Source organism: Callithrix jacchus, chromosome 1, assembly GCF_049354715.1.
Source record: "Callithrix jacchus isolate 240 chromosome 1, calJac240_pri, whole genome shotgun sequence".
NCBI classification, from domain to species: Eukaryota; Metazoa; Chordata; class Mammalia; order Primates; family Cebidae; genus Callithrix; species Callithrix jacchus.
Window position 1 is genome coordinate 165,050,253 of NC_133502.1, and position 22,504 is coordinate 165,072,756.

Below are 22,504 nucleotides of genomic sequence, written 5' to 3' on the forward strand. Positions count from 1 at the left end.
GCATATCTTACCCCTCACTCCCGAATCTCAGTTTACTAGCATATAGACAACAGCTTTAGGGAGTTATAGGGATTAAATGAAATTATGCATGTGAAATGCCAAACATACCTCCTGGCATGTAGTGAATTCTCAGTACATGACATAAGGACGTAAGTCAGACAGCCCTGGGATGGAATCCTGGCTCTGCCTATTATTAGCCATGTAACCTCAGTCAGATGCGTTTTCACATTAAGAAGATGGAGAAAATAATCTGGACCTCACAGGGTTGTTATGAAGACAGCATGAGATCAAGTGATTAACTGGCTCATAATAGGAACTCAACACATGTAAATCATTGTTGCCCCCTCCTTTGTCACCTTCTCTTCCAACACGGACACACACACACCTATACATTCTTCTAGAATAATATAAGCTTGGTATTTGGCTGTGCAAATGTGCTCCTGTGTGCCCTACTGCTGAGCTCGACTGTGCTATCTGACAATTTCACCTTCTATTCCCACCTCCAGGTTTAGTAAGAGCTCAAATTCAAAAGCTGGCAGATTAGCCAGGAAGAAACAGCCATGACATAGGAAGTCTGGCAAAAAGAAGACATATATCTTAGGCTGCTGTAGTCAGGACTGGAAAAGGCTATATTATTAAGCCTTTTGCGTGAGAAAACTAATAGTAATAATATTCATTATTGGCTTAATTATATCTCATGATAATAATGAATGATGATCATAACAGCATTTCCTAAGCATTTGTTATACGCCAGGTACAGTGATAATCACTTTACAAATGTCAGTTCATTTAAATCTCGTAACAATACTGCAAGATAAGCATTATTATACCCATTTTAAAGACAAGAGAATTGAGTCTCAGGAATCAGAAAGACCTGACCTAAGTCAGGTCTAAGTCAGACCTAAGTCTAGAGAATGGAACAGAGGACACAGAGCTTCCTACATATGTTTCCATTTGTTGAAACTTACACCTACGGTAAGGAGACTGTATCAATGACTGACCTGTCCATTTGTTGAAACTTACACCTACGGTAAGGAGACTGTATCAATGACTGACCTGTGTGGAGTCTGAGTTCCTGCTATGAGCTGCATAATCACATGATCTCACATTATCTGCATAAGAATCATGTAATCATGTGAGGTCTAAATGTTTTTCAGCGATTCCCCTGGTAACTCCCAAAGTGGCCAGTTGTTTTCACTTAATTTAAGGCATTTGGAGATTCAGTCTTTCCTATTTGTAACAGTTCTCAGCTGAGGACAGAGGCAATGGGAATTTCTCTACTTGGGAGACTGAGGCCCAGTGACATTCAAAGGTGAAAGAAAGAAGCCAATAGCATTCCCTAGGAGCACCTGAGGGGATGCAGGCACTATTGCTTCTAACTGGTCCAAGAAGCCTCACCATTCCCAATGGTGCCAGTCCTTGCCACAAATTTAGCTTTGCATTGTTGTCTCCTTGTGTGGAACCTCCTTCCTCCCCACCTTTCCAGTTGGCAAATGCCTATTCACCCTCAAGTTCCTGATTAGACATCTCCTCCAGGAAGACCTCCCAGGCCACACTCAGTAGGTTAGGGATCCATCTCTTAGCTTTGCTCCCTCCATTCCCCACCATCCATACACATGCACACCTCATGCTTTCTCTGTCACAGCATTTATCAAATTATAAAGCATTTATAAAATAATCTGTTTATCTATTAGTCTTTCCCATTAGACTGTGGGATCTTTGAGAGCAGGTACTGTGTCACACTTTCCTTGGCCTCCTTAGCACCTCATATTAGGGGTTCAAGGAACTATTGTGGAATGATAGAGGGGTGAGAAAGGATAAAGGAAAGAAATGAGAGGCAGAGGGGGAAGAACAGGGCCCCGTAGGGTGTGGCATCTTAAAGGACTGTCTGTGAGCAAGGCTGCTCTCAAATTGGTAGGTTATACCTGCTGATGATGACCGAGGGAAGGCAAAACCTTCAGTGTGTGTATCTGTTTTCCCTCCAGACCATTTTGTTCTCAATTAAGGGGCCGAAGGCAGAGAGACAGCAAAAGCTCCACATTCATCTCCAGGGAGATTCCACATTCTTAGGGCCAGACTGCTGAGAGAAAAGGGTCCTCTATAACAATCCTGCTCCCCCAGGCCCTGTATCTCTGTCTGGGACTGTGATTGGGACAGGGGAATGAGTATGGTTTGGCCCATGTGAATCAGGATAACTAGGTTATAACCTTGTCAATCTCTTGTTGTTCCACTAGGAAGATGGATAATGGGGATGGTCTCCAGTGCTTTAGGTAATGATGCACACACATATATCCCAAATAATATAATGAGCAGTTTGCTAACCAATGACTCTGCCAGCTACGAGTAGGTGGGAGCCTCTGGCAGCATGTAATCTTTGAATTTGTTCTAAGTTTTCAGGCGAGGGAAGGCCAAACAATGCTTCTACCTGGTTATTACATTTCTCCCTTCACCACTGCAGTTTCTAATTGATTGCAAAGCTGACCTCAACTTTCCCATCTATAGAATGGGAATGGCTAACCAAGATAAAAATGGAAAACACATTACACAAGTCACTATTTCTTACTGTCACCCCCTGACAGACATTGCTCAGTAATCACTGCATTGTTTTCTACTGGCAGAGTCCTGGCCCAGAATCTCAATGCAGTGTTCCAGGCAGTTGATTATAATGGGCGCATAAAGAAAAATTCAGGTGTGACTACGTGATTACTAATGCCTCTTCCCACTATGAATTAGTAGGGTTTGGCTTTACTTTATAATTCTGCCCCAAAGCTAAGCTTTGGAAGGAAGTTATGCAGGGGGATGTTGGTGAGTAAAGAGAACATTTCCACCTTTGCTCAAGCCGAAGGTCTAAACTCTAAGGCTTAGCTTTCCTCAGTTCTTTTAACTGTGGATAAGAGAAACAACAGGGAGCAGTATCTTTGGTTTTGACATCAACATCTAAAGAGTCCTCTGAGGCTGCTGTGGTCTGGTTGAACCAACACTGACTCCGTGCTTAAAGCAGCTTGGATTCAGATCTCTGTTTTGCCAAATTCGCTGATGTGACTCCTGACAAGTCACTTTCCCCTTCTGAGCCTCAGTTTCCTCAAGCATGAAATGGAGATAACAACGCCTGCCTTACAGTAAACTGGATGAAATAATGTAAGTGAAAGTGCTTTGTGTGATGCACTGCATTGAGCACATGCAGAGGATTATTATTCTTGGTATGCACCAGTAGGAAAAAGACTAGGGTGTTCCGTTCCAGATGGACTCAATCTCAACCGGGAACAAATGCTTTTTTTGGTAATTTTATCTTGTGGAAACGGCAGTCTCATGGGCCTATTTGTGTTTAATGAACCACATCCTGTATCGTCTTTTTGCATGGTTCTGAGGAGAAATAAGTTGGCTCCTGTCTTTTGGCGTGCTATAGGCTAGTGAGTGTCCAGCTCATATTTAACCTCCTCCAGTCTCTCTGCCTTCTCCAAGAAAATACACTTCCCCAGAGCTAGATTGATCCTACCAATAATTGCACAGAAGCTAAGGCACAAAGGGAGAGGAAAGGGATAGTTACCCAACTTCCCCCACCATGCTGGGACCCTACCATAAACAAATGCAGCCAGGCTGGGATTTTTCATCTATGACAAAATTAAGGAGTTAAGATTCAGAGGTGACTGGCCTGGGATCACACAGCTAGGAATCAGAAAAGCCAGGTTTAACTGAGTTCAAAGTCAGGGCTCTCGAATCTTTGACAAAGCGTTTTTAATACATCAGTAGTCTTCATCCTTTCTGGAGTCAGAGAACCCTTTGAGACTGCAAGAAATCTATGAAAACTTTATTCCCAAATAAAACACAAATGCAGATGAGCACTTTGCCTATACTACTAAGGCATTTATTATGACCCTCCCAGGCTCACTCACTCACTTATGCACTTATTTATTTCAATAAACATTATTGAATCCTATCTATATGCCAGGCACTGGTTAGGCATTACCTAACCAGGCACGGTCCCTGCTTCACAATGCAGCAAGAGAGAAAGATGTGTAAACTAATAAATGTGAAATTACAAACAGGTTATGTATAGCAAAGGAACACCATTCTAAGAAAATAAAAATGTAGCAAAGGATCCTGACATTGCCTGAGGCTTCTTGAAAGGTTTCCTAAGAAAGTGACATTTGAGTTGAGTCATATGAAGTAAGCTCAGAAAAATAGGGGGGAAATCAGCAGAAGACCAAGTGACAAAAGCATTGCATGGCTTGTGCTAGGACTTGAAGGACGGTCAGTATGACTAAATGGCAGAAAGCACGGAGACACCTGGGGCTGAAGAGGATGGCTGAGGACAGATCAGATCTGCTAGAGCCTTGAGGCCATGGGAAGGAAATTGGAAATTATCCTTAGGGCAGTGACAAGGCACCTAGAAGTTTTAACTCAAGGAATAACATGATGGGATCTCTATTTTAGAAACATGATGGTTAATTTCATGCGTTAACTTGGCTGGGTTATCACACTGCTTAGTCAAATCGTATTCTGGGTATGTATGTGAGGATGATTTTGGAGAGATTAACGTTTGAATTGGTAGACTGACTAAGCAGATTGTCCTCCTTAATGTGAGTGGGCTTAAACCAATCAGTTGAAGGCCCCAACAGAACCAAAAGGTTGACCCTCCTGCCTGAATGCCTTGAGCTAGGACATTGGTCTTTCCTGCCTCTGGACTCCAATAGAAACATCTTTTCTTCTTGGATCTTAAGGCTGCCTACCTTCAGACTAGAACTTACAGCATTGGCTCTCCTGGGTCTCAGGCCCTTGGATTCAGACTGGAATTACACCATCAGCTCTCCTAAGTCTCCAGCTTGCTGACTGCAGATGTTGGGACTTCTCAGCCTCAGTAATGATGTCAGCCAATTCATTATATTAAATCTATATCAATGTCATCTATATTTATATATCTATATCTGTATCTACCTATAATTATATTTATATCTGTATCTGTATCTATATATCTACCTGTAAGTCTCTCACTATATATCCATCCTGTTGGTTCTGTTTCTCTGGTTTTGTTACCCTGACTAATGTACATCCTAAGGGCTGCCATGTGGTTAGGATTCAGGGAGGCAGGGTAGATGTAGGCAGACCAGGCAAGAGAACAAAGCTGGAGTCCAGACAAGACATGATGGTGACTTGGGATAGGGTGGCAACAGTGAGATGGAAAAAAGTTTACAAATTTAAGAGTTATTTGAGGATTAAAATTGACAGGACTTGGGATGATTTGGAAATGAGGGTGGGTGGAAATCATCAGAAGACCTGTACAGAAGCTAAGGTACAAAGGGAGAGGAAAGGGATATTTACCCAACTTCCCCCACCATGCTGGGACCCTACCACAGACAAATGCAGCCAGGCTGGGATTTTTCACCTATGATAAAATTAAGGAGTTAAGATTTAGAGGTGACTGGCCTAGGGTCAAGCAGCTAGGAATCAGAAAAGCCAGGTTTATCTGACTTCAAAGTCAGTGCTCTCAGATCTTGAGAGAGGGTGTTGAGAAGGATTTCTAGATTTCTGGTTCAGTTTCTAAATAATAATGTTGCTTTTCTCTAGAACACTAGAAAAGTATTGGGCTGTGTGGAGTGGAGTTTGGGCTGGCAAAAGAACTAGAATGACAGCAAATATCAGAGGAAAGCTTGAGGTTGGAGGTACAAAGTAGGACTCATTACTGTGGGGATGGCAACAGAGATCATGACTAAGCTTCCCCATAGGGACAGTTTAGAAAGAGGAGCCCATGTGACAGGCTTCCGTGAAACCTCCCTTAACTAATGTTGCAGAAGAGGATGCACGTGCAGAGGAGACAGAGACACAACAGTCAGGGGAGGTAAGAAACCATGGAGATCTGGTATCACCGAAACAAACACTGCAAGTGCCTCAAGCAGGAAGCAGTCAGCTTTGTCAAATGCTACTGAAAGGTCAAGCAAGATGGAACCTGAAAACTCCTCAGTGGAGGAAGTAAACCAAGACCCTGCAGGTCTCAGATCCTAAGAACAACTTCGCTCATGTCTTGTTGCATCTTAGAAGCAAGTTTTCTCAGGAAACTGAAGACTGGAGATTTATCCAGCTCTCATCAGCCCCTTGGCCACACCTGTCCTCAAAAGAAGAAGTGACAGTTGAATAATCATTCCCTTCTCCTCTTCCACCAGCAACCCCTGAGATGCCTTTTAAGCAGCAAAAACTCCTTTCAAAAGTAGTATAGGAATGTTTCAGCTGACATCCAGAAGCGCATTGTAATTCAAATGGAAATACAGAAATGCAATCCCTTGGACAGTCTAGGAAAATTACAATAGAGATAAGACACCTTTTAAAAGTGGCGACATGTATTTATCTATGGGGAGATTTCTATACTGTGGACTCTCCCAATCTAGACTCAGGAGCAGTGCAAGCTTCACATAGAGAATGTCCTTCCACAGGGGTCACCTAGGCAGTAAACTTGGAAAAGCCATGTTAACTGCATAGCATTCTTTCACTTCTAGCCTCTCTTTGTCTCTCCATTTCTCTTTGTGGATTTTGGTATGCCTTTAGACATACCAAGTCAGATAAACCTGGCTTTTCTGATTCCTAGCTGCTTGACCCTAGGCCAGTCACCTCTAAATCTTAACTCTCTCTTTGTTTTTCTGTCTCCTCCCCTCCCTCCTTTTCTCTCTCTCTCTGCCTTTCTTTTTTCTCTCTTGCTTTAGCTCTCTGTCTTTCTCTCGCTGACACACAGAGAGAGAATGAACAATTCTTTCCATACACACATCTATCATCTTCCATAATCAGTTTCTCTATAAAAAAGAAGCCATTAAAAATTCAGCAAACTTATAATACTGCTAATTCCTGCATCTATCACTATCCTCCCTAAGTAGAGAACGACAGGATGTCAAAAGTTACAGATTCCTTTTGATATCTCCCAGTCCAGTTCCGCAGCTCCCTGCCTTCACTGCCCCGAGTCGACTTTGCATTTTGCATATGGGAAAAGTGAGCTTAGAGAATGAATCACTTTGCTCACAATCACACATTTGGTAAGAGGTAAAGCTGGGATATGAATTGGGGTCCATCTGATTGTAAACCTGTGCTTTATCTCCAAATGAGAAACTCTTTATCCAAAGTAGCCCCAGTGAACCCTAATCATGATATAAAGTTCATGTATCATGATCATAGCTAGGGAGAATGTGTGAATACCAAGTCAAAGGGTGAAATGGAGCCCAGGTGGGAAGAAGGTAGTTTTCTCAAAATATAGAAGTATCAAGAGCATAGCAACATATAGTGAAAGTATTCTGCTAGAGCAAGAGACTTAGAAATTCATACAGTGCTTGGGGAAATGACATGGGAGCAGAGATGATGGCTAAAGGAACCTGACAGGCTAAACAGCTTCATGCTAATCATGCCTGGAACCTGGAACTTCCAGGGATGACTTTGCCTACTCTAGTTGTGTCCAAAGGCCCAGCTCTTCCTGGCTTAGATTAGATTCTACCTTATTGACCTGTTTGGTGCTCCAGTCCCCTACAGACTTATGGAAAGCTAAGAATTCCCACGTGTCAATCTAAAACTCTGCCTTCCTGCCTGGAGATCTTACCAGTGGCTATCGTTATGCCCAGTGCCCGCTCTGGAAGCAACATCAAAAACTAGATCTGTTCTTCTAGCTTTTATTTTTGCCATATTACAAAATGGCAAAAACACCATTTAATTACCCATCCAGCTCCAAGTTGAGGAACCAGACTACCACACTTCCTTTCTGTGTCTAGAATAGGCATTTTTCATAGCTCCTGTCTCAATGATCCCAGTAACTTGCATACAGTGTTCTAGACAAGCCACTCCCTAGTTGATCAGAATTGGCATATGAACACTAGAGACCATAAGATGATAGTGACTGGGTATCCCACCCAGCCTGGAAATGTCAGCCTCCTCCCTCTTCACAGCTATCTACCAGTGGATTTTTAAAAGTCTGTAACAAAAGTGATGAAACATTGGGAGGCTAAGGCATGCTGGTAATGAACAATGTAGGAACAGAGCTCGTATCTTCTTTATTTGGTGCCACAACATCTGACACAAGAAAACAGAGAAAAATCAGTTGGGAAATGTTCAAAGAATCAATGAATGACAACTAGGACTTTATTTTCCCACAGAATGTACCTTTAGAAACATCTAGGGGAATGAGAAACATTTCCATCAGGCACATTGACTCCTGTCTCCCTTGGCTTTCTAGTAATTTCCAGTGGCTTCCCCAGATCATAAAAGTGGCCAGGGTCCTATTGTTATGAAACCTGGAAAGACTAGGGCATTTGTTTCTAATGTCTAGGGTGAGGGACACCAGAGCTAGGGTGAGGGAAGCACTGGGCTCAAGCTGGGACTCAAATACCATCCCCCTCGGTAATGAACAGTGGCCTCTGTAAGTTAAGGTTTTCCTTCTGTAAAGGGAGAAGTGAGTACCCTTGCCTTCTTTGCTTTGTGGGGTAGATGGGAAGATCACAGGAAGGCCATCTGCAAACTGTAGAGGGCTGTACGAATGCTCGTGGTGGTTATATGCCCTATTTGGTCTATCTTCTCTAACCTACTTACCAAGTTTGACCCCTCCACTCCTCCCTTCCCTAAAAGTTAAAAGGACACCTACAAGGATTGTCTTTTTCTAGTGACATGTAGTTCACTGAGAAAAATGAGGGTTGAGTTCACACATTAGGAAGGTATGGGGCTGGGACTAGAATCCTCAGCTGATGCCCACAATTTTTACCTTATTTCAAGCTCCTGTTTTCTATGTACTTACTATGTACCAGACATTTTACCTGCATCATCTCATTTTATTCTCCCAAAAGCCACGCAAGAGAATTACTATCCCTCATTTAACATACGAGGAAATTGAGACTTAGAAGTTCCTTTACCTGAGGTTACCTGCAAGGCATGTAGAAAGAGGAGTACAGACATGAAATACCCTCCATCCCCCTTCAGCACTGCACTATCTCTCCTCTTCTCATAAGCTCTGCCCCCAGAGTTTTCAGCTTCCAAGCCCAGATTCATCCTGGCCTGGTTCCATGTTTAGCAGATGTCAGTGACACATAACTCATGGCTGGGGAGAAAAGGGACGCCAGCTATCTTTAAGTCCAAAGGCTTCTTTCAACTCTACAGATGCAAATCCCCAGCTTCTCATCTCCCCATTCCCTAGGATCACTCCCAAATTTAAAAAATAAAACCAGAGTATTTGATCTACCATCTAAGTGGTCATAACAGGCAAAGACAGAGTGGAAGAAACATACAGAGAATGGTTAAGTTGACCTCAATGCATCCCCTGTGCTCTTCTTGGGAGCAAGTATGGATGGTGGAAGGAAGAAAAGTGCCTTTACAGACTAGAAGGCCAGGAAGGAAAACATCAGGTTTACCCTGCAAGTTTGTGGCAAAGCCAAGTCTTGAGGGGGACCCCCAGCTATTGTTTCAGCATTCTTTCTGCCCCTCTCCCATCTTATTTATAACAGATACTATGATCCACTACGCAAGGAATGGGATTTTCCGGAATGGGAAAGTCAAGTCCATAGCCTGAAGACAGCTAAGGATGGAAAAGGGGTGGGATTTAGAATCAGAGTAGTGTCCCAGGCCCCAAATGGGTACACAGTGAATGAAGGTTTTTATAAACATAACCTAATTGTATTACATCAAAGTCCTGAAGCTTATTGCCCTGCTTAATGATGTGTCACATTATTTGTAGGGTAGCACAATAAGACTTCTATTGATTTAACGTACTTCCTTAAAGACTGTCATTGTCACAGCCATAAAACGGAGCTATTCCCAGACAACTCAATTATATCCACTGTGCCCATAAACCACCCTGTGCCCCACACAGTTTCACACAGGAAGCAGAAAGGAGTGAGAGCATGACTGGGGATGCAAAGCCCCCAGGGATAAAAGGGAAGGGATCTAGAGATTAGGAAGGCAGGTGGACTTGGGCTTGGTCCAGTTGGGAATGTGCAGCTGCATATAAAGCACTAGACAGGGGGTGTAGAGCACCCCACTTGGTCTTGGTCCCACCAAGCAGAGCTGTGTGCAAGATCCCTTCTCCCCTGTAGACTTAGTTTCCTCAGCTGCAAAACTGGAGGGCTATGCTCAATTAGATCTTCCAGATCCCTTCTGGCTCCCACACCGTGGTTTTTTGTTATGATTGCATTCGTTCTTGGAGATAGGGTGGCTGAGCTGTATGAAAAGATGCAAGTATGCTTTTAACATTGCTCTTCACCCTTCCCATCAATTGAGAGGCTTTCTTTTTACAAATAGTTAATAATAATAATACTATTAACTATATCAAAAAAGCACTTCAGTATGTTTGAAAAAGGAAGGGAACACGGGCTTTTGCGGCCAGCCAGCCCTGGGTTCCAATCCTGACGCTGCTACTTATTAGCTGTGTGTCTACCGGCACTCAATGTGGCATGACTGAAAATGTTGACTCATTTTCTCATATGTAAAATGGGAGTATGACTATAAATACACTGACCTATTAAAATACATGTATACACATGTGCAATATTTCTAACTTTCTCAGAATGCTATTATGTAAACAACTTATCTTTAATATTAGAAGCAGACAAGAATAGCTACTTATGTACCCATTTCATAAGGGAAAACTGAGGTGGAAAAGGGATAACTTTCCTAAGGTGAGTGGCAGAGACTGGTCTCCTGCACCTGTTCTGAAGAATTCCAATTCTGATAATACCTGAGAATCAGAGGGAAATGAAATCTGCTGGCCCTTTCTGAGGATAAAAGCCCCTCCACAGGACAGAATGGAAACCATCTGCTTGGTGGAGAGGTGATTGTTTTTTCAGAAGAAGGGAGCTCTTCTTAGGTGAGAAGAACCATGCTCTTCTTGGGTTTTCCCAAGAATGTGGAGAGAAGAAGGTGTCAAGCAGGCAGCACTTGCCAACCCCCACCCTGATCCCTGGCAGTTGTTTCAAGGAGAGGATGTGGGAAGCAAAGTGCCTGCAGGAGAAGATAAGGGATCTGGAGTCTAGAACACTAACTTGGGGCCTCAGAAAATGCCTGACTTGAAAGAATCCTGCAAAATCATTGTGTGATTCCTCACTCTGCCCATTGTGAAACTGAAGCTCAGAGAGAGGCAGGGATTTGCCCAAGGCCACACAGCTTAGATGTGGCAGAACCAGAATTTAGATCCAAGGCAACTCAGTTGTCTCCCCAGACACCTTCCCTCCATACCCTGCCTGGCCACCTCCTCCATCAGGCGCTCTGTGCTTACCTTTCTGATACTGGAGCCATAGCTGCTGCTGGACCTTCTTACTGGGAAAGTGGATGATGCAGGTGAGCTCTGAGCCATAGAGGGCCTCTGCAATGTAGTGGGAGCCATAGTGCTGGATGAAGGACAGCAGCTCCTCTCGACTGCTCTCCTTGGTCAGGATCTTGAGGACATTAGTGAAGCCTGGACAAGAGAGGAACATGTGGAAGTGGTCAGACGTGGGAGGCTGGAGGCTAGCAAATTATACAGTGGCAGGGGTTCTTCCCAGCCTGGATTTGGTGCCTTACCTCTCAGCACAGTGGCAGCTTGGTGGCTGCACTAGTCATACACATATACACAATTCCCTCTCTTACATAAGAAAGAACACTCTGAGGGGCACATCAGACACAATGACCAAGAGGGAGTCTGCAGGAGAAGAAGGCCTAAACTCAGCATCTTAGACCATGGAACTTAAAAAAGACAAATCAGGAAGTCAAAGCCAATATCTATTCACTGAGCAACCAGTGTGTACTAGGAAAAATGTCAGATGTTTCTCCCTGTTTATGTAACTAAATCTTAGCCACAATGCTATATACCATCACAACAACAAACCCCATTGTGTCATGAGCATTGCAAAGCTGAGAGACTACCAATAACTTATCTTGAACTTCCAGCTAGAGAAGCTGAACTCAAACCCACTTATGTTCTCACTGCAAACTGCATGCATTTTCCAGTGTACCAAATAAACCAGGGCTTGAACTGTCCATGGCTAGAATCCTAAGGCTGCATTTGCCCGGACTCAGCATATATTCTGAGCCCATGAATCTGATTACTGGTTTAGCTTCCTGTAGCATTGCTTTTCTTCATATCTCTGCTGTTCCCACTCTGAGACAGTGGTGTGTTCTCCCTAGATTTCCACAGAGCCTTCTTGCTGCCCCATTTCTTTTAGTCCTAGGGAAGTCCTCAGCACTTAGCATGGAGCCTGCACAGCAGTCACTCAGTAAAAACTACTCCCTCTCACTCTCCTTCCTCAAGCAGGCACATGACCAAACTACTCTTCCAGGGACATTCCTGAGCTCCTCTCTGGTACTGAATAAAGCCTAGTGACCTTCTTTAGTCATTCAAGTTTCCAAGCTCTTTTCTCATGCATCACCCACACTAAGCTTTAGCTCCAGCCAAATTAGTTTTATCATTTATCCTGAATGTGACCTGGAATTTCCATCATTCTATCCTTCCTTGCATCCTCACTACCCTCAACACACACACACACACACACACACACACACACCTGAAATGGCCTTTCTATGTCATCCCTAAGTCACACCTATGCTTCAAGGCCCCTGGGAGTCACTTCTCCTCCAAGAAGCCTTTCATACCATCATGGATGGGAGTGCCCACTCTCTGCACTTTCAACTTTCACCACCTTAACGTCAGAAGCTCAACCTTGTCTCTGAATCTGCACATGCATCCTCCTCGCACACCCACCCCAACTGAGTACATGGCCCAGTTCCTGGGGCACAGCAAATACCCCAACAACAATTATTACAGGAACAACCAATGCTGTGCCACACCAAAGTAAAATGTACAAGAACAAGCTTCTTCCAACATTACAAATCAGCTCCAATTTGCCAACATTTGATTGACAAAGGGGTTTTCCAGGAGCATCATTTTTGATTAATTAAAGCAGATGCACCTTTGTACTTCTAATAGGAACATCACAGTCTTATTCACAAGTGCAGTGTGGGGTAGGGCGGGGGGAGAAAACAGAAATAGGGCTCAAAGAATGGGTGTTTGATGAGAACCCCTCTCCATCAACCTGTTAAGTAATGCAACTGGGTAATTAATAGAGCAGTGTTAATAATGAGATGGTTTCTGTCAAGTAATAAAAAAAACAACACCACAGAGGTGCCCCGAGGCTTTTATCCAGGCAGACAAAACTGCAATCAAATCCTTGATTTTTCCCCTGCTTTGCCACTTACTAGCTGTGTGACCTTGGGCAAGTTACTTAATCTCCCTGACTCTCAGAATCCTTAAATGAAGAAAAATGGGATAAATAATGCCTTCCTCACAGTACTGTTCTGTCATAAGAAATGAAGCATTATAAAACGCTTGACAGATGTCAGCAATAATTACTATTTCTACTTCCCAGAGGGTGAAATCCTCCAATTCCCAGGCTATAAGAGCTCCATTTTGCTGATGAACAAAGTGATACTGAAAAAGAAAAGACAAAAAAAGAACTCATAGATAATTACAGGACACTCAGACAATAAGCCAGTGACACTGTTATTTGTAAGAGTCAGGGTAGAAAATCCTAGGCCGGGCCTCATCTTTTCGGATTCCTTCATTTGTTACTTATTTTTCAGTTTTCATTTATTTTTTAAAATTCCTCCATCATACATGAGCAACAACATGTGCTGATCTGTTAGTTTTGTAGATAATGGAATAAGTAAGACCCAAGCCCTACCCCCAGTTCTCAGGTCATAGACACGATTCTGATATAAATCAAGCACTTATTAGTTTCTTGATATAGATATGCAAGCACCAAGAATTCCTTGAGTTGTTCTGAGGGGAATGGAGAATGGGGGAGGCATCACAAAGCAGTATCGTATACGTTCTCAAGGCAAGGAGGTCCAGGCAGAGGGAGCAGTATGTGCAAAGTCACAGTTGCATAAGAGAAACGTGTCAATTGGGGCACTATAAATTGTTGCCAACTGTTGGAGCTTAAAGTTCATGTAGATACAAGGTGGGCGGTGCATGTGTGTGGATGGGGATGTGGGGGTTATATATTATTTTTGTATAGGAAAATAAATTAGCCAGGAGAAAAAGAGAAATTGGTGTCTGAGGAGAATTTATAATTCATAAGCTTGAAATACTTCAAGAATGTAACTATGACTTAGATGATTGTTTATCCCCACTCTTCTACTCAAACTTCCATACCCTATACAGATTTTCCTCTAGGAAGCCTCTCTAACTCCCCCAGAATAATCAGCTCCATCTTCTGTGCCACTGCTTCCCCATGATTGCATTAACCCTACTGTCTGTCGGTCTGTCTACCCACCCTTCCCGGGACTCCTTGATGGCAAAGAGGATGCATCCTCATTTCCTCACCATTCCCAGTGGTCCCATGCGCCCTGGCACATGCTAGGTCCTTGGGATCAAGTGCTAAATTACTCCAGGTCCCCTGGCTGCCTAGGCAGTGGTCCTCACCTGCTGAGAGGGTGATGGTGCTGAGCTTCACACGGTAGAGGTTGCTCCGGACCCGCCACTGCTGCACCATGGGGTAACCCATGGCCTCGTCATACCTGATATCTCCTGGGAGAGGAAATAAGATGGTCAGGTGAGCCCAGAATTAAGACACTTCACACCACAATGCTCACCCTGCAGCTCTTGGCTCTGGGTGAAATAAGCATCTCTTTGAAATGCAGGCTTTCATTGGGATTGACAATTTTACCTGAACCCCACCTCCAGGACTCTTCCTGGCCTCTAATCTCAGCCCTACCCCTCATTTTTCTCTCTGCTCTATTAGCTTGCAAGTCCCCTTTATCCTATAAGCAAGAGCAACCTCAGGTCAGACCTATGTCTTACCTAACCCCATTGGCAACTGGCCACCAGGTACGAGATATCTCAGTGCTTCAGTTTCCACATCTGACACTGTAGCTATCTCTGATGCTCTTATTTCATAAGCATGTTATGAGGCTCAAGTAAGGTACTAGAACTGGGAGCCCTTCGATAACCTAGAAATGTGGTGGATATAGACCAGGTATCAGCAAGCTACAGCCTATTTGTTATGTATTAGCTATAGCTGCTTTCACACTATGACAGCAGAGTTGAGCGGTTGGAATACAGACCACCTGCAAAGCCTAACACATTAAGTACCTTTCCCTTTGTGTTTGCTGACCCCTATATAGACTATCGTTTCTTAACAAGGAAATGCGGATGTTCATAAGTCTTATGTAAAATGTGTTTTATATATAAATAAACTCTATTTCGAGTAAGACTGAGAAACGCAGGCAATACCAAGTTTAACTGTATAATTTCTCAGCATCTTAATGAGGTTAATATGCATGAAGGCAGTGTGCAAACTTCTTTGACCAGAAAACCTCTTTTGCATAAAAGTTCCTTTGGAATTCATGTTTTATAGAAATAGATTTCAGGAAGTACAGGTGTAAACAAAAAATAAAGAAAGACACAATAAAGTTATCAAATCATTAATTTGGGGCAGTGGTATATGGAAAATTCTTTTTTTCTGATTTCTATTCATCTCTATTTTCTAAGTTTTCTACCCTAAGCTTTGCAAACTCTCTCTTTTATAAGCTGAACAAAAATACATTAAAAAGATGCTAGTCACATCAGCAGTTATTATTACTGTTTTGATGTGTCCTTGCTTTTTTTGTGCCTCTGCAAATGGCAGGCACATTTTCTATCCTTTTCTCTTGTCCCCTGGTGAGTAGGCACTTGAAGAGATATTTGATACCAAGATTAAAATGAGAATCTCATTGGAACAAATGATTTCTTCCTGGACATTACTGCAGTATTAAAGTTGTCCATTACTGTCAACTTTTTTTTTCCCTCCTTATCCTCCTTAGCCTTTTCAGGAATAAAATAGTTTTTTAGAGGCTTTCATTTTAAAGTAAAATATTCATGATCCCCAAAGATATGTCCATTGGAGTGAGGCTGTTTGTTATAAATATGTCCTCTTTGTTTATCTGCTCTGCCTCTCCTGTCCTTGCTTTGCAGAGACTGGGGAGAAAAGGAGATTGTGTGGAGGGAGGAAGGGAAGGGCCATGTTTTTGACTAAGGGCAGAGAAAACATCTGCACAAGAAGATTCAGACACCAGGGACAAGGCAGTCTCTCCTCCTTCCATTATTGCTCATTCATGTTCAAAGCACACTTGGTGGGGGCACTGGCAACCAAGGCCTATTTCCAACAGAGGGAGGCAGAATGATGCAGGCTACTGAGAGGCAGCTCTTTCACTTGGTGTCATGAAGTCCAAATGTAAAAACAAAACAAAACAAAAAATTTCTGATTATCAAGTCACTTATAAAACCATCTTCTCACTCCATCCCTCGCTTCTTTCATCCCTGCTTGTTCCTGGATTCAAGCCTGAAATAAAAACCTCTCCACCGGAATGAATGTCAGCTTCTTGAGGCCAAGGTCCTGGTCTAAATTCTTCCCCTTCTACAGAGCCTAGAAGAGAGCCTGGCATATATTAGCCTCTCAATAAATGCCTATCCACTGACTGCCTAACTCTCACTCCATTCCTGACCATAAACTCATCCTGGGTTCCCCTATCACTGACTCCCATCTTGCCCTTCCTATCCCAGCTCCCCACCTGGGGATTACAGTTGGAATGAAGCTATGTGATGGGGGGAGGAATTTTTTCCTGGTAATTAAAAAACAAAAAACAGACAAAAAATCTTTTGAAATGCAACAGTTACCTTTATTAGGAAATCTCTAAAGATCCTTGAGTCAAAACACAGAATTGTAACAATTTGAACCACTAACAGATACCCATAGTGTGCCATGCATTTTAAATACAGGATCTCTGTTTCTCAGTAGAATCCTAAAACATAATTATCATACCCAATTTTTTTTTTTTTTGAGATAGAGTTTCACTCTTGTTGCCCAGGCTGGAGTGCAGTGGCACAATCTTGGCTCTCCAACCTCTTCCTCCCAGGTTCAAGCAATTCTCCTGCCTCAGCCTCCTGAGTAGCTGGGATTACAGGCACCCACCACCAAGCCCGGCTAATTTTTCTGTATTATTAGTAGAGATGGGGTTTCGTCATATTGGCCAGGCTGGTCTCGAGCTCCTTATCTCAGGTGATCCACCCACTTTGGACTCACAAAGTGCAGGGATTACAGGTGTGAGCCACTGCACCCAGCCCATACCCTATTTTTTAGAGGAAGAAACTGAGGCTCAGAGAGGGAAACTGCGGCTCAGATAGGGAAACTGCGCAAGGACACACCAGGATCAACGACAGATTCAGGGGCCTTTCCATTAAAGCACAGCACCTTCTCACAGATCATGGACATGTCTGCCTTAGGCAGCAGTAAACTCCCATCACTTGGGGTATCTAAAGAGGGAAAACCCCTCAGGAAGGATATTATAGACTTGATTTCTCATCAGGAAGGAAGATTAGACTAGTTGCCCTTTGCAGTCCATGTTAGCTCTGAAACTTTATGATCTTATAAAAAATGAAAATTAAGGAAGGCATATACATTTTTTGAAACACTTTACAAGGCATCTTTTACATCCATGATTTCATTTGATCTATATCTGTGCCCCTCTTTGAAGTAGCACAGGTCAGGGGTGATATGCCATCAGCTTTGGGGTCAAGACTGACTATGTTTAAATCCTGTCATGACTATAACTAGCCACGTGGCCTTGGAGGAGTTCAGGACCTTTCTAAGCCATTTAAAGAGGACAATAATGGCCTTGCAGGGTTACATGGTTTAAAAAGTGCCTGGCTCCCAGGACCCCTTAAGCACATGTGGGCCTCTCCTCCATCTATGCTTTTTCACAGGAAAGACTCATGGTGGTTAGATGACCCTTTTGAGGTTTTCCAGAGCTTGCAAGTGATGGGGAGGGAAGGTGGAGATTTAAATCCAGGTCTGTGACACTGTGGGGTCTTCCCTGGGGGACAATTCTCCTCTCAGTGACAGAGTTCCGTTATCCTTCCCTGTGTAACAATTACCCCATGATGATTCTCCCTGGGCAGGGGATAAGACACACAACCACAGTATCACAAAGGCAGAGTCAGGAACCTCACATCTTAGGAAATTTCTTAAGAAAAGGGTAGGAAAGGAGCTTGGAACAGAAAAAGAGAAGAGCATCCTGGGGTTGTGCAGAAAACATAAAGTCTAAGGAAAGCCTGCAAAAGGCAACTTCCCAGTGGGGAGAGAAAGTGATTGCAAGGGTTGGGGAGCTGCAAAGTGGAGTGAAAAGGGCAAAGACTTGGTGCTATGGCACCCAGGTTTTCATCTGGGCCGATACACTGTGTGACCTTGGGCTGGTCCTGTCACCTCTCTAAGTATAGATTTCTAATCTATCAAATGGTAAAAATAATACCCACCTAATGGAGGGCACAGTGCCCACGTACAAAAACAAGCTGTCTAACTCAAGTGCTTTCAAGCAGGAGGGTTTCCTGGTTGCAGAGTCCACTTCTTTTATTCTAGAATGACTTAAAAATGAACCAGGAAAACAAAATACTAAAAGTGGAAAAAATATCAGAAAATTGTCCATGACAATGAAAAATGTTTTCAGACTCATTCACAGAGGCAAAACCCTCACTGAGAAAAATTGTTCCTGTTCTCAGAGAGGAACCTCCTCTCAAAAGATGACCCCAGTCTAGAGTCTGGGGTCTCAGGGAAGTCCCTGGTTCTGCACAGCCAATAGCAGGAGCCCAAGAAGGGGCAAGTTCCTTCCCATCCTGTCCCTCAGGAAGGAGGAAGCTTGACTGAGCCTGTCTTGGATCTGCTGAAGACTGATATGCCCTAGGTATGTGGTCAGGGAACCCGGGAAAGGTCTGGCACATGTGTCTTACCAGTGAGCAGTTGGAGGTCCGGGAGGGGCTCGGAGAGGACCCCCCGGCACTGCTCCTCCACCGGCAGCGGGATCACCAACAGCCCATCAGCCAGCTGGGGAAAGTCCTTGATGAAGTTGTTCTCCCTGTGGAGAGGAGCAGAGAGACTGCCAAATCGAGGAAGTGGAGGCTGCTGGGGGCTGCAGGGCAATGAGGCAGGATGCTATAGTCAGAATAAAGACTCATGGTGGGGTGGCTTTGCTGTGATGCCTCTGGTTTCCTGAATCCCAGCTCTGAAAACATGGTTCTACCTACAGTCTCCTGAATCAGGCAGGCTGGGGTTCAAATTCTAGCCCCACCGCTTACTTGGCTGTATGATCTCAAGCAAGCTACTGTTCCTCTCAGAACCTCAGTTTCCTTGTCTATAAAGTGAGACTTAGATCGAAGGGCTGTTGTAAACACTTATTGGGATACAGCTGCCAATTATTTAAGATAGTCTCTGATGCTCTATAAACTGTGTATTTGGCTGCTAAATGTCCCCATGCATAAGCAGTGGCAGTGCTTTACCAGGATGTGGGAACTGAGAATACTGTGTTTGAAGAGCAAGAGGGAAATTAGGCTGAAAAAAAAAATCTTGAAAAAATAGAAGTTTGTTAAAATGCAAAGGCCCTAAGAGATTTTTTTTTTTTTTGGCTCAAACTTTTTCTTTTACTGACGGGGAAACTGAGGCCTGGAGAAAGGGAATGACTTGCTGAATCACAACCTGATAGGTCAGACTCAAGCCCATGTCTTCCAACTCCAGATGAGTGCTCTAACTTCTTCAGGCACCTCTATCCCTTTCCTGCAGGCCAGTCCCAGGGAACAGAAGACAGACCCCTGAATGACCTCAGAAAACTGAACCCTGAACAAACTTCTGAGAGGATAGTAGTAACAGTGCAGCAGAGGGAGGCAGCTTTCACTCTTCTAGACGATAGAGCTGCCTAAAAATTAACAGCCTGCCAAGAGAGGTGGTGAGCTTCCGTTACTGAGAGTGTGCAAGCAGAAAGCTTGACCATCAGTTGGCATGGATGGTATCGAGGGCTTTTCCATATTAAATACGACTTCTGAGGTCCCTTTCTATTCAGAGATCCCCAGCATTAAAGACACAAATTATGATCTGGAGAGGAGGAGGAGAGAAGGTGGAGGAGAAGAACAAAAGAAGGAGGATGTTTATTACTTCATTTTGATACATGGAATGGTCAACCTTGAAATGAAAATCAGAAGCAGGAAAAGAAAAACGTGTGATGCCAAAGCAATGCCTTTGAAGTCGGTATCTCAGACAGTTCAAAAGCAGCTGTAAAAGTGTTGACTGGCTTGGGTCAACTCTGTCTGCTCAATGTCTCTGCACCCCACTCCAGGCACCTTTGAAGCTCATCATCAATTCATCCATTTAATGAACACTTTCTTCATTTCTGAGTCTAGAGGATGTGACGTTATCACCATCTTTAATATCACCATCATCATCATCACCGTTTTTGTCATCTCTATTATTCATTGAATCTTTATAATTTGCTAGGAAATAGCTAAACACTTTACATACATTTTATCATTTAATCTTAACCGCAATCCCAGAAGATCAATATTATTATCTTTAAGTTGCAGATAAGTAACATGAGACTCCGTGTTGATAGGTGGTAGATCTGGGATGTGAACCCCGGTCTGGCTGAGCCTGGGACTGTCGGGCCCAGGCATGCATGTGCATGACGGCGAGTTTTAAGGTCCACACTTGCCATTTAAGCATGCTACTGTGTGTGGGTATGCCATGTCTGTCTGTGGAGTCATACTTGTTTATGTCTGTGTGTGCACGTGATAATGGGTTCTACTTAGATGGTGTTTGGTTTGTCTGCAAATCTGGGAGTGTGGAACAGCAATGTGAATTTAAAAAGAGGCTTCTGGTAGATGGAAGTGCCACCATATAGCATGTAACCCTATCCAGGACCAAGTGTCCTCATGCATCTCTTGTGAGGTGGCCTCTGGTGATAGATTTTCCCTGAAAGATATAGCAGGATGGAGGGGGTATTCCAGGCCCTAGTCACTTGACTAGCATGCACTGAGCACATACTTGGGTAGAATCCTGTGCTGGGTACTAAGGACAAAGAGACAGATTTGGCTAGTCCCCTTGCCCTCTAGATCTTCTCAGCCTAGTAGGGAAAACACAAATTGGCCATGGAGAACAATCACTGGGGGCTGCTATCAGGAATTCTGTATGTGCTGGGTGCTGCTGCACAAAATCTCTTCCCTATGCGATCCCCAGCACGTTTTTCACTCTGGGCAGGAGAGGCCAACTACCCAAGGACGCGAGGCTGGAAAGTTCGAGATCCCAGGTGGTTAGGCCCCAGATCAAATTTTAGTAATGTATTGCTTTCACCCATGAGTCACATTTTAAAGTTGACTCAATCTAGTGTTTAAATTTTCCAGAATTCTATGAGGTTTAAAAGCAAACTAAATGTTTAAGTCGAATATATTTTATACTTTATCATGCACTAAAAAATGACCAGTGTGTGGTGTTATTTCTCAACTTGCCTTTCCCTAAGCATTCACTCAGACAGTTGAATATGGAAGAGTTAATATTTACTGTATACCTGGCATAGAGTCTTTGTTTCTCTAACAGGTTGCGGTAGATATCTTCAAAAGACATCCTAGCACTCCTCATCACTGCTTGGGTGCAGGGTGCTGAAGGACCTGCCTGTCACAGACACAGGCTGTCAAAGCTGGAAGGGCCATAGTGCCTGGGAGAGCACTGAGCCCACACCGGCTGCAGCCAAGAGAAGGGCCTTGCTGCTCGTACAGCTTCAACATATGCCCGACGCTTGGTTCTCCATGTGATTTCTTCAAGCCTCACACCAATGCCACAAGATAGGCATATATTCCCCTTTTAACCAACAAGGAAATGGATTTTCCACAGACTTACATGCTGAATGCATTTGGGATATGAGATCTGAAGGCAAATCTATCATTTTTAACTTTACCACCCAAAGATCTCCATTTCAAATCTCTAGAAACATTCTTATAATTGCAGAGGAGGGAAGGTAATGCCATCTTCTCTATCCCCATGTCCCCTCCTCCAATCCCCCTGCCTTCCTGTCAAGTAAATCTTAGCTCTGCAAAGAAATCTGACCCCAAAGGCACCACACAAGGAAACAGAATGGGCAAATTCAGGAGGCAGGGGCTTGACTCGGGACGACCCTTCTTGGAGGAAGGTTTTCCTTCCTGAGCTTCCAGAAAGTAGAGGGGTTCTTAGAGAAATGCAGACAGAGACAGAAGATGGAAGGGTGAGAGTTACCCAGCCAATATGGGAGGCTGGGAAGGAGGGACGCAGGTAGGTGAAGATGAAGCCCGAATGAACAAGATAGCAACTGCATGGTCTCTCGGGTACTGGGTCCCTTCCAACTGCCTGGGCAGTGACCACGAATCCTGCAAGACCTCTGCCAGCAGAGGGCGCCCGGGGCCTTTGCATCGATCAGCTCTTTCTGGAGGCAAAACACAGATGAGAAGAGCAGCTGCTGGGAAAGTTCCGCTGGGCTGAGAACCTCAGATGGAAGCCCAGACAGCAGCTGCAGAATCCACCCACCTGGGATAGGGACCAGGGAGCTGGCAGAGTGCTGGCTTAAACTTGGGTGGTCAGAAATAATTCAGATTCTCAGCACTCGTGTGTGTGTGTGTGTGTGCGCACGCGCGTGCCACACACACTAATTCATGTAATAGGAAGACAGAAATAATGGGCAATATTTATTTACTGAT

General features: G+C 43.8%; 1 protein-coding gene across 7 annotated transcripts in view; it reads right to left on the reverse strand.

The window, feature by feature from the left end:
* Positions 1 to 22,504, reverse strand: part of ASTN2 (astrotactin 2) — a 1,016,905-nt gene that overhangs the window by 292,931 nt on the left and 701,470 nt on the right. For all 7 annotated transcript variants that reach the window (XM_078375313.1, XM_002743253.6, XM_078375307.1 and 4 more), the window contains 3 exons: positions 18,746 to 18,870; positions 14,408 to 14,512; positions 11,225 to 11,404 (listed from right to left, as the gene is read on the reverse strand). In XM_078375313.1, the coding sequence (XP_078231439.1) occupies positions 11,225 to 11,404; positions 14,408 to 14,512; positions 18,746 to 18,870 (410 nt within the window). The remainder of the gene's footprint in view (positions 1 to 11,224; positions 11,405 to 14,407; positions 14,513 to 18,745; positions 18,871 to 22,504) is intronic.